The following is a 13,158-nucleotide window of genomic DNA, read 5'->3' as shown; positions in this document are numbered from 1 at the left end:
TAATCCCTCTTCTACCATGACAGCCCTTCAGACATTTAAAGACAGCTACTATGTCCTCCCTAAAGTGGTTTTTTGAGCCTATCCTCTTGGCCATGAGCTTTCGAAAATCACTGTAAATGATTCCTTGAGAACACCTCCAAAGTCTTCCATTTACTCTAGGATGTAATTTCTTTAGGCCTAGAGATATAATCTCATTCAAACAGTGTAGACAGAGTACACCCTTTTGTTGTTGTTGGTCAATCGTGTTTGACTTTTCATAACTCCATTTGGGGTTTTCTTGGCAAAGATGCTGGAATGGTTCGCCATGTCCTTCTCCAGCTCATTTTACAGAGGCAAATGGGCTTAAGTGACTTGCCCAGAGTCAAAGAGCTAGTAAATTCTGAAGCCAGATTTGAACTCAGGAAGACGAATCTTCCTGCCTCCAGGCCCAGCTTTCTATCCACTGCACCACATAGTTGCCCTGGTATACCCTTAATATTCACTATTTGTAAAGTGCTTAGCACAGTGCCTGGCACATAGTAGGTGCTATATAAGTGCTTATTCTCTTCCCATCTCTTCCCATTCCTTCCAGATGGAAAATCATTCTTGGTGGTGATTAAAGTAAGAATCAATTGGTTCTGTTTTCTTTCTGCAATCTGTTAGCATGCTACCAATTCATCACTGAAGCATGGATTTGGAGTGAGAAAAAAACCTCAGAGCCCATCTAACTCAAACCCGTCATTTTACAGATGACATAATTGAGACCCGAGAGATGCAGTACTTTGTCCAAGGTCATAGAGGTAGCAAGCAGCAGAGTTGGAATTTTAACACAAGCCCTCTGATTCCAAATCCACTGCTTTTCCCACTGTGCCATACTATAGTAGAAAAATTGCCCTATCCTACAAAAAGTCCAATCAGAAAACCCTGCTATCTAGTCATAGCCTGAGAAAGGGGACACCATATTAATATAGATATCGCCTTTCCTTGTTAATCTTATTCTGAACATAGCAAAAAAAAAAAAAAAAAGGAAGCCATTTTATTAACTGGGACATTTTTTCTAAGTTTCTCATGTCTGTTTTTTTCCTTATTTGGCAATCATTTATGTGTGCCTCCTTCAGACTTTTTGTTTGTGTAGCTTTTTATGTACAAATCTGAGCTCATCAGAGCATTCTATATGTAGTCCCATTGGTTTACTTCAGTCACAGGACTTCGAACTGGAGGAAATCTTAGAGAGCATCTAGTCCAATTTTTCATATGAGGAAGCTGAGGCTTTGAGGAATTAAGTGATTCGGCCCATTTGAATAAGCAGTAATGCTTATTCAATGCCAATGAGATTTAAAACTAGATTCTCTGACTCCAAATTGATTGCTTTTTCTGGTACATCATTAGTGTTATCCCCTTTTCTTCCTTGAGATTAGTAATGATGGAGAATCAGAATTACACATTTTGGAGTCTTCTATCCCTCTATTTTCTCAGAGGCAGCTGGTGGTGAAGTTGATAGAGGACTGGACCAATACAGCAAACTTCAGATCAACCTCAGACATTTACTAGCTCTGTGATCCTGAATAAGTCACTTAATGAGATAATATTTCTTTAAAAAAAATTAGAGAGCTCTTAACATAGTGCCTGGCACATAGTAGAAAATATAATATAAATATATAATATATAAATAGCATATAAAATAAATATGTATATATATTTCATATGCATACATACATATATATATATATATATACACACACACACATATATTCTCTTCCCTTTTCCCTCTTAGAGGCAGTCATGGTATAATGGTTAGAGGGTGGTCTCACAGCCAGGAAGACTTGGGTTCATGTCCTCCCCCTGACACATACAGGTAACTGAGCAAGGCATTCAACCTCCTAGTGCTCTTCTAGGCAACTCTGCAGATGCAGAGAAGTTGCCAGCCATATTGTCAGATGGTCAAACAACAAGAGTTTATTAAGCACCTATTATGTGCCAGGTGCTGTGCTAAGTGCTAGAGATACAAAAACAGGCAAAAAACTGTCCCCACTCTCAAGGAGCTCGTAATCTAATGGAGGAGACAACATGCAAAATCTACATGATCTTGGTGTACAAATAAGATATAGACAGGATAAATAGGAGATAATGAACAGAGAGAAAGCAGGGGACTCTTCATCTTAGAGTTCCTCTACATTAATGAACACACAGATCTAGTGCCTAACCCTATCCATCTCTCTAGCACTATACTCTTTCTAGAATTTCTAGACATGGAATTATGTTTTCCATTTCTCTGAACTTCTGGAATGATGTTTTCCCAAAGTCTAGGGTACATATATAACTATGCCCAGATTTTCTTCCCTTGACTATTACCCACTTTAAGACAACATGACACCATCATTAACCCAGCCTTCCAAGTTTCAAATCTTATTATTGGTCACTCTTCTCATTCCCTCACCTCTCATATCTAATCAGTTACCATGTTCTATTAATTCTAGCTCCACAATATCTCTTCCGTCTCTTCCCTCCTCTCCATTCCCATGGTCGCCATATTAGTTTAGGGCTTATTATAATACATGTATCCTATTTTCTATTATAGCTATTGTTTGGGAGTGCAGGGCAGGGACTACTATCCTTTTTGTCTTTGTACCCTCTTAGAATACTACCTGAAACATAATAACTGTTTGTTGAAATGAATTAAATGTTATCATATCCAGACGTGTTCTGGAACTAGCTCATATCAGCTCACGAGAACTCACTGTTAAATTCTCAGTATGGGCATTTACACCTTGGAAATCAGCCAACACTGCAAATCAGGGCTTGACTTTTTTGTTATGATGCTTGTCTAGACTTAAGAAAGTCATGGAGAAAATTATAATAATGAATATTAAACTTAGAAATGTGTCATAAGTATATTTTAAGAGCCGGTTGTTAAACATTTACTAGCACGCCACTGAATATCCTCTAGTAGACCCAATAAGTTCCATTAACATCAGGACTGTATTGTTAAATTCGCTATTTCCCACAGCATCTCCAGCAGTACTCCACACATTTTGGAATGAACCATATCTGTACTTTCACTGATATGGGGAACTCCATGATAAGGAAACTCTAGATACCAATGCAGGTTGATACCTGCTTTGCAATTTCAAGTCTTGAAGAGTCACTTGGAGGACTGAGAATTTAAGTAATCGACTTGCGCAGGGTCACACAGCCATGTCAGAGGCAGGAATGAAATTTGGGTCTTCCTGACTCTAAGACTAGTTATCTAACCATTGCATCACAATGCCTCCTATTGTAACTCTCTGTACATAGACAGTCTTCATCAGCATCATCATCATACCTAGCATTTTATTGTGAGTATATGTGTGTATGTTTGTGTTGTGTTGTCTCACTTAATCCTCACAACAACCCTGCGAAGTGGGCACTATTATAATTATCCCCATGTTACAGGACAGAAAACAGGCTCATAAATGGGGAATTAAATTCAACAAACATTAGCAACCAGTTCTTCTTTGAAAGATGGAACTAAAACCAGAATAGTTGTGTCTCATAAGGTTTTAAATTAGGAACATATGTAACACAACCTGTTTGTAAGTTGGGGACTACATATATATATATATATATATATATATATATATATATATATATATATATATATATATGTGTGTGTGTGTGTGTGTGTGTATGTATGTATGTATGTATATGCATGTATATACATATACATATGTATATACATATGTATATACATATATATATATATAAACCTGAGGTCCTGCTGATTAAGACCTACTCCCTTTCCACAGAAAGTGCCTCTCTGAGTCACTTGCATCTACTAATCATTGCAGCAGCTATCTCCTTCCTGCAATCCCCTTTTCTGCCCCCCCCCACCAAAACAGTATTGCTGTTTGTATTTACCACATTCTAAGGACAGCTCTACGCCAAAGCATACACACAGGCTCAAGAAGCTCTAGAAACAGTCCTACCCTATACGAAGGATTCCAACATCATTGCCCAGACAGATCCAACCACAGAACAATCTGTTAGCAGAACCCACAAAGGCTAGTTTGAGGGACTTGGTGATATAGAGTACCCCTGGGATAAAGAAGAATTGGGAAAGTTTGAAGCAAAATAGAGGGAATTAAGCCTGTCTTCATACTGAAAAAGATTGCTTCACAAACTGTTTTTGAAACATTCATGTTTTCAAATTTAATATTTTAAGTGGAAACTAGCACTAGTAGCAATATTTTCTCATAAAACCTCCATTCTTATCAGAGGGAAGACCAAGTTTCTGAGAAATACAGTTTAAAAGTTCCCTGATTATAGTCAAATACCCCCAGAAGGGCACTTTTGATTCTTGAGTACAGAGGCAATACTATATTCTGACTGTCAAACTCCTGGGATATTTCTCATGGGGAGAAAAACATTTTGTCCGATGGTAACTGGTCTTCTTGAAGTATGCATTGTATTTGTACCAAGTGTTTGTTTATGGCTTGCTTTGCTTGAGTGGGTTTACATGCCCAGAAAGTTGAACTTTTAACCTCAGTCAAGAGGCTGAAATGTGAAAGCTGGGAGAGTAGGATTGAGCTGAGTATATTAGAAGTATCATTGTATTGGGTGGCCATGAAAGCTATTTCTCTTTCGGGACTGATGCTGCTGTTTTAAAAGCTAGTACAGCATTTTCCTGATCAAAGAACAAATATGTCTAGACACTGATGAGTGTTTAAAGGCAAAATGAACAGAGACATAGTACTTCGAGAACTTCTATCTTATTCGGTCAACTGTTCTGACTGTATAAAGAAGGCTTTGCTAAATCTACAATTTCCAAGGGCTCATAGACAGATAATTGGCCATACTTTGATTTCCCACTAAACAATATGGGAGTCATCACCCTTTAAAATATTAAAAGTCGTGTTGTGAAAAGCACCCTAATGCCAGATCTCAGCATTTGCTCATTTATTTATTGGAGGATGTCATAAAAGAGCATATTACTTGCTGTAACTTTTTATCGCACATCAATTAGTAGGTTTTTGAAATCTAGGAAGGAGAAAAGGACAGGTTTTCCCTGCCCATTTAACACTTGACCATACTAATGACAAGTCCAAAGATACATCTTGTTCAAGTCAGGTTTGAAGAATGAAACTCATATCTAGCCTGTTACTCTGCACCCCAGATGCTCCCGACAAATGCTTGCTAACTAACTAAATGCTAGGCAGAGATCAACAATTCATTTCACCGGGATCATCCATCCACCAGCAACGGGAAATGACTATTGTGCACTGAGGGCGAAAAGTTACTCTTTCCATTATCCATCAATGGCTCTAGCAACTTCAATAAACAATTTGCTAGAACAGCATTGATTGCCTCTACCCTGTTCTACACGGCCACCTAAGACACCCAGAGTTAGTCACTTTGCCAGATTTAGAATCTTCACCCAAGTAGTTATTCAGTAGGCTTCTTACAGAATGAGGCAAGTAAACAGTACACCTTGTGTCCTGATTTTTTTTTTTTGCTATTTTTCTCCTTCTCACATTAGCAGCACTTTTGAGTTATGACCACAAGGTGGCAGAATTGTAACATGTTGAGATTGACTTGCACTGCTATAACAAAGGTACTCGTTGCAACAGGGGCTTTAAAAAGTCCATGCTTTCAAAGCAAGCCAAACAAAACATCTCCATGATGAAGCTGCTGTACTTTCTTTACTTCATGTTAATGTGAAGGATGTAAAGCCATCTTACAGTATGTATTGAAATTAATGGTCCCTTTAAATTGCCTCACTACAGTCCCTCCTGATTTCTCACAATAAAGCTATCGTTGTTCAAGGCAGAGAATTAGCCCTGAATCTTAGATAACAAAATATCATTGGTTTTTTTTTTCTAGTATTTAGGCACTTTCCAGTTCTCCTTTAAAATAAAAAGGAAAAACCCCTGCCCTGAATTTGGAGCCTGAGGACCCATGGTTAAATCAGATGCTTATTACCTATCTGACCTTGTATCTCTTCTCTGGACCTGTTTCTTTATTGCTAAAGAAAAGAAAATTGGTGAAGATGATTTTTAAGATCCTTTTCAGTTCTAACACTTATAATCCTACTAATTGGTAGCATAAAATGAATGCTCCACAGCCCCCTATCTGTAATGTAGGGAGAAACTAGGGAGGGGCACCCAAAGGAAAATGCCTTTTGAAGACGGTAACAACCATAGTAGAGAATCCTGATACCTTGATGGTGTAGAAAGTGATGGACAGATGGAGTGGCACTGATCCTTTTTTGAATCAACCCACTGTCCAATTCAAAAATAAGTCCTAGAGGTCCTACCCATGGGAAGCCAGGGCATCTAATCTCATTAAATTGTGAGCTCCTTGAGGGCAGGGACTGTCTTTTACCTCTTTTTGCATCCCTAGTGCTTAGCATAGTGCCTGGCATGTAGTTGATGCTTAATAAATGTGTAATGATTGACCTAATGTCTCACCAGTGAAAGCATCTGATTAGAGATTTAGTAAAGATCCACCCACACGCCACCACAATTTAAACCCAGGATTTAGATACATTATCCAAATCCTCTTGTACACAGCAGTTCTCACTTTATGAGTGCAATTGCAAATTTTGTTTTTGAGGTAGATGAAAGTAGATTTACTAAAGGTCACTGTTTAGACTCTTGTCCAATACTAAACAGCTGTAGGAGTCATCTTTGAGGGTGCAAGGCCGGGGGAGGGGTCACAAAACAAGTAGTTAATAGTTTCCTACTTTGGCAGTAACATTTAAGACTTACCTGTCGTCAGTTGCCATTATTTATCTGCTATGACCTTGACTAATCTGAGAACAGTGTTTCATTAACCACTCCTTCCGCCTCATGTTATTTCCTGCTTCTGGGGAAGACTGGTTACAGAAGTCAAACCCACGGGGTTCATGACATCTTTTGCCTCAGTGGTGAAAGCTTCTTTCAGAGTTCCCACTGTCTGTGGGAACTGCCTAAGTCCTGGATTCTCAAACTTTTTTTGTCGTGGACCCCTTTGGCAGTCTGGTTAAACCCATGAATGCTTTCTCAGAATAATATTTTTAAATGCCTAGAATAAAACGCAATAGAATTAACAAAGGAAACCAACTATGTAGAAATTGTTATCTTCTCAAAATAGTGGTGGTGGCCCTTTTTTAAGTTCACTAATGCCAGGTTAAGAACATCTGAGTCCTCATAAACTTTATAAAGCCCCAGCCCTTTTCCAATCAGGGATAAGATGATTAAATAGTGCCTTTTCCGCAGACAGGGAGTGGCCTTTTAGGCCAGAATCAATTAGCTTCCTGTTTCATAGAGAACACAATACATACACTCCACCAGTTATCAGAGGCACGTGTTCAACCACAGTTTTTATAGGCTCAAGCATCCAGGTGGCCTGGCCTGGGAAGGTACAGGTGCTCTCTAACACACATACTATAAGTGTTTTGTATAATACTGGTGTCACTGTGTCTTCTTTTTTATTATTATAGTAGAGAAGTTCATAATTACCTTTCTATTTAAAGTTGCAATCAACAAAACTTTGAGGGTAGCAGCAGCATCAAAATAACCTCCTGGTGATATTCCTTCAGGCTACCTATTATTCCCTAATTCCTCATTCTTACCTGACTTTTTCAATCATCCCCTTTTCAAAGAGAATAGTGAATCTGTGTCATTGCAGAGAGAGTTTGGAGCAGTTTAATCAAATTCTGCCCTCTCATGGATTCATTCACTGCAGGCAGGAATCTATTACAGAATTTGCAGGGATGACCTTAGCAGGGTGAAAAGGTATGTATTATTGGGGCTATTTTCCTTGGTGAAGGAGATATTTCAAATACGTGAATAGATACTGCGCCCCCACCCCCACCCCACTTCTATTTGTAATATGGGCTGCTGAGACATTAAGCTCCTAAGACTTTTCCATCTGTGCTATTTTTTGCAGTTAGCCACTGTGTCTAGGGGAAGGTGCTGTAGATTCATCCCAAATGGGGTTCATTAGTGCAGATGAATAACGTTTCCACCCACTGCTCTTTGAATATCAGTGTGGATTGTGGATTGTTGCCACAGTGTTGTCTTTTTATAGCCAGCCCCCAAACAAGCACATCCACTCCTGGGGGGCTGGGGGGGGGAAGGCGGAGCAGAGAAGAGTGGGAATGCATTTCCATAAGAGTGACTTAAAAGCATTTTCAAAACACTTAAACCATTTTACCTGCTGCTGCAGAGCTTTTCTGTTTGGCCCAGCTTAACAAAAGAAAAAAAGAGGGAGAAAGGGAGGGAGGGAGTGAAGAAAATTTTCCTTTTTAAACAGAAATTCCCCAGGTTCTGATGAGTCACAACTGAGGCACGCTATACAGGAAAGAATGAATTGGCTTTCGGGTATTGCTGAATGCTGCTCTTTGGACACCTTTGCTGAGTCAGCATGTAGTCAGAGGTTAGGGCCACTCTTAACGAAGGGGCTCAAAGGTAGATGTGTTGATCAAAGTGCATGCCTTCTAATAAGAGTCGCCATTGTATACTAGCCTCTCATGAGTTAAGAAGGAAGGGAGTGGGGACTTTTTTCATCCCAATAGTCTCTGGTTATCTGTGGGAGTGAGGGCTGCGAGAGCAGGGCATGTCCAGCTACTTATTTGTCTTGTGTGTCTATGGAAGAGCTTGTAGAATGCTGATGGTTCAATGGCGTAAGTCTAGTTACAGTGAGTTATGGCTAAGAGTGTGCTGGGTTGCCTAGCAACAAACCATTAAGGGTTTGAATAGACCAACTTACAAGTTTAATTCACTAACTTCAAAGTCTAAATACACCATGACTTTCTAAAGCACCAGACTTTTGCTTAACAAGGAAATAAAAAATACTGAAAGAAAAAAATATGTGAAACATTTGTTTTCTCTTTAAAAATCTTATGTAATAAGAGTAATAGCTGGCATTTATATGTCTCCTTAAAGCTCATAAAGCAATTTATATACATTATCACATGATCCCACAACCTAGATGCATATATAGTAGTGAAGTTTCAAATGAACCTATCTTCTGAAAACAAAATTCATTTTAATGAAGCTGGCCTAAGTGCAGAAGAGGTTAGAAGGTGATTCTGTCCTCTAAATGCCTTGGTGGCAGTTGAACAGGGCCAAACACTATCACTTTCCCCTGGGCCTATCTGTCAAGGAAGGGCAGGTCAGGACTTCAAGGGAGAGCCCCACTCCTCTTGCTTGCAAAACCAGATCTCTTGGGAGGAGAAATGGGCAAGCACTGCTCAGGCCTTGGCCAGTTGCAACTGTCATGTCCCTAAGCATGAGTTTATCCTGAGAGTAGGAAAGATATTACATTAGCTAAGAATTGGGTTGCTGGCATCTACTTTGATGAGGCAGGAGAGGTACACACTCCACAGCTTCCCCCTTTCTCCCCATGTACCACTTAAGACTCTGCTCACCCACCCCACTGAGGCATGGTGAAGAGGGCATTTTATGTTTGGAATATGTCCCTGTGTCTCCTGGGTTATTTCTACCTAAAATAATGAAGTTTCTGACAATACATATTACTGAATTGCATCATCATTAATAGGTTTATTACTATACCAGGAACCCACACTAAAAGCAACACTTTTCTCCTAAGGATACATACATACATACATACATACATATATATATATACATACACACACACACACACATATACACACACACACACACACACACATATATATATATATACATATACATACATTATATATATTTTAAATCAATTGCCAATCAGTATTGATCAAGTACCTACTGGTTACTCAGAACTGGGTTAGATGTCAGAGATATAAGAGGAATATCATTTTTTCTGCCCTTATACCACTTACAGTCTAATCAGAGACACAAAATGTATATTCCCGAAGCAATTAGGAAATGAGTCTCTTTGTTCAGTAGCCAAATGCATAGTTCCACCACTAACCATTACCCTTGGTGTTTCACAGGGACCCTGTGCTGCAGACATAGAACCAGCTCTTTTGATAGGAAGCAAGCAGTTTGGACTGTCAAGAAACAGCCATATCGCGATTGCTTTTGATGACACCAAAGTTAAAAACAGGTACGTCTGATTTCTGATATCTAACAATAATTATAAAACAAGGCAAGCCCTAACAAAGGCAGGGCAACAGGGTCTTTTCCCAGGGTGCTAAAATTTAGATAGTACAACAGCTCTAACACTCCTGCAACTAGAAACAACTGCATTTATCTAGTTAACAACTGAATTAAGAACTGAGTTTATCTAGTGACCTAGTTAGCAAGAATAATTAGTTAAAAGAAGAAGCTACTGGACAGGGACTCACTGGTTACTGCACTATAGGTGAGCCACCCCTTTTCCTGATGCAATGTGATCTATGCCCTCAGATCTTTACCCATTTTGACAATGTGGGGTTTTCTACGTGTCCGTCTTCCTTCACCCATTCCTACTGAATTTGTATTTGAAAGTTGATTTGAAAGCCCTTTTCAGTGCCATTCGACTACAATGTTTTGTGAAGATTATTTTTTTCTAATTCTAGTCTTTCAGGCTCTAATAACATGTGATCAATGGAAGCACTGAATATTTACATTCATACTAGTTAAATAAACATAAGGACATTTTCCCCTGTAATCCAGAGCAAAGTAGTATGAATTAAATATTCTGGGTCTGGGAGATATCAGTTTGTGACATAGTAAGTCCTCAAAATTCTTGGTTCCCAAATCCTATGTACTACAACTTGGAATAATGGAAATTTGCCCCATATGTAGGAGTTCCATAATGTGATTTCCTGCCTGCCCTCACTTAATTTTATTGTTTTTTATCTTTTTAAAAAGATAAACACTTATCTTCTAAGGATATATATGTATATATATATATTTTAATTATTTTTAAAATAAGTTTATTGATATACTTTCATACTATAGTTATTTCAGAATATAAACTGCCTCTTTATAACAGGGGGGAAAATAGTTAAGAAAAGCAATCAATACAGTCACCCTGACTGACAATGTATGCAATACTCTGCTACTGTAGTTCCCTATCTCCTTGTTAAGAGAACACTTGCCTAATTAATTTTGAAAAAGAAAAAGGGGATCCTTGCTTCATTCTCTTACTGAAAGAAGAAAGAAAGGTCTTTGAAAATCAGTAACTAAACCTGGTCTTCTAATGATAACTTCAAAACTTGCAACATTTCCCCTGACTTTGAAAATTTTTACATTCTCAGCCTCACAATTGAATTTGAAATACGAACTGAAGCTGAATCAGGCTTGATGTTTTACATGGCTCGGATCAACCATGCCGATTTTGCTACAGTCCAACTGAAGAATGGCATGCCCTACTTCAGCTATGATCTTGGGAGTGGTAACACAAGTACTATGATCGCCACCAAAATCAACGATGGTCAATGGCACAAGGTATCAGGGCAAGGATATGTGGTTATGTCTTGCTTAGTTGAAGCCATGGAGGATCTTCTCCAGTAGGTATCATTTTGCCCTTCCAGATATTACTCCTAACATTAGGGGAAAAGGGGGAGGGTGTCGGGGAGAGTATAAGAGAGATTCAGAGAATGGAGTTTGCTGCCCTCTCCCAGGAAGCTGTAAGTATCTCTTTGTGTGATCTGGGAATGACTTTCTGACCCACCATAAAGTCTCAGCAGCCTAGTCTATAGGAACCCTTTAACATGCTTTAGATGACTATAGTTTCTAAAGAAATTATTTGGATCAGCTTCCAGCCATATACCGGAAAACCAGTATAATTGTAGGTACAGAAAATACTTTGCAATCAGAAAATACTTTACAATCTTAGTATCCTGATTTTGCTTGAATTGTTTTGATGTGGCTGATAGAACCTGTTGATATGTTACCTGATTTTTTAAAAAAGAAAAAGAAAGGATGGTTAGAGTATCTCTCAGCTGGGAGAGACTCAGAAAATGCTAACTCATAAAGTTCACCACACCTGTGTCAGCCTATAAAGATAAAGTTTCCATACCCCTCTCCTCTTCCAACCAGCCCCACAAATTGTCAAAGAAAAACCGATTTTTTAAAAATTTTCAATGCATTATATCACTTGATGTCAGATTCTAGCATATTAATTCATTTAAATTATCCTATCCATCCTATGCAAAAGGACCACAGAACCTTACAAATAAAAATTTAAAGTGAAGTCAAACCCATCCTACAAATTAGAAATGGATTTTTTACACTTACTGACTTACAAATGATCATCATCAAGGAGCATTCAATACTCATTCTTCTCTCCAGTTAAATACAAAGCTTTTAAATGTAATAGACTGTTGAGATGAGGAGGTAAACAAAGACTTAATAATGATGTAAAGTAAGGAATTTTTTTATTTTTATTTTGGGGGGGGGGAGTGTAGTTAGGTTTTCTCATTCCAAACTGAAATTTGTATTTTAAGGTCTTTCTTGACCTAAACCTTGACCTGACTCTGCTTTGACCAGCAAGTACTAACCTTTTTCAAATCTATGTGAGAGTCTCCCACCTCTCTCATAGTAGGCTATGATTCCACAGGCAGAGAATAATACTGTGGAATGAGCAAAAAAGTTTGAGAACCACTGTAACATAAACTTAGACCAACATTTCATTGGCTCACAGTATCCTTTTTCTCTATTCATTCACCAGGATTCTTATACAAAAAACCAGTCTTCATTCTCTATACTTTCCTTCTACCCAAGAAACGTATTCACCTCATTTGCACAATGTAATAATCTTTCATATTCCTCCCTGAGTTTCATATCAATCCATCTGATTCAGCTGCTACAGAAATGTTCAAACAGCTTTAGTGGCACTGCTTTCAGTTAATTGTGTAAAGGAGGTGGCTTATTAAACAGAGTAATGTAGCATTTCTGAAATTATGTTGGTTTGGACCAACTTAATTGGCCCTTGCCAATTGAACTAATACATTTTTTAAACTTTACGTTAGTGGGGTGTTTTGTTTTTGTTGTTTAGCACATATAGATACCTATCAGCACAAGAAGTCTATAGGGGTTTGTGATAAATTGTCTACCTTTTCCCCCAAATAACTCGACAACTGCTATTTCCTGATACTGTTTTCTATCTCAATTGTTAGAAGTGTGAACTTGTTAGGAATGCAAACTCAGCAATCTCAGCTCAGATTCTTTAACCTGAATGAAACTCGACCTACAAAATCTCTTTAAATGCATGAGGACTAGGAGTTCCTGATTCTTATCTCTTTGTATATATGGAATCTGTCCA

The 13,158-nt window shown here is 38.4% G+C and overlaps 1 protein-coding gene across 7 annotated transcripts in view; it reads left to right on the top strand.

The window, feature by feature from the left end:
• Window positions 1–13,158, top strand: part of LAMA2 (laminin subunit alpha 2) — a 777,226-nt gene that overhangs the window by 750,373 nt on the left and 13,695 nt on the right. For all 7 annotated transcript variants that reach the window (XM_036766214.1, XM_036766215.1, XM_036766213.1 and 4 more), the window contains 2 exons: window positions 9,899–10,011; window positions 11,150–11,339. In XM_036766214.1, coding sequence (XP_036622109.1) covers window positions 9,899–10,011; window positions 11,150–11,339 — 303 coding nt within the window. The remainder of the gene's footprint in view (window positions 1–9,898; window positions 10,012–11,149; window positions 11,340–13,158) is intronic.

The sequence above is a fragment of the Trichosurus vulpecula genome, chromosome 7 (genome assembly GCF_011100635.1).
Source record: "Trichosurus vulpecula isolate mTriVul1 chromosome 7, mTriVul1.pri, whole genome shotgun sequence".
Lineage (NCBI taxonomy): Eukaryota > Metazoa > Chordata > Mammalia > Diprotodontia > Phalangeridae > Trichosurus > Trichosurus vulpecula.
The sequence above is the reverse complement of the archived record's forward strand: the minus strand, read 5'-3'. Positions and strand labels throughout refer to the sequence as shown.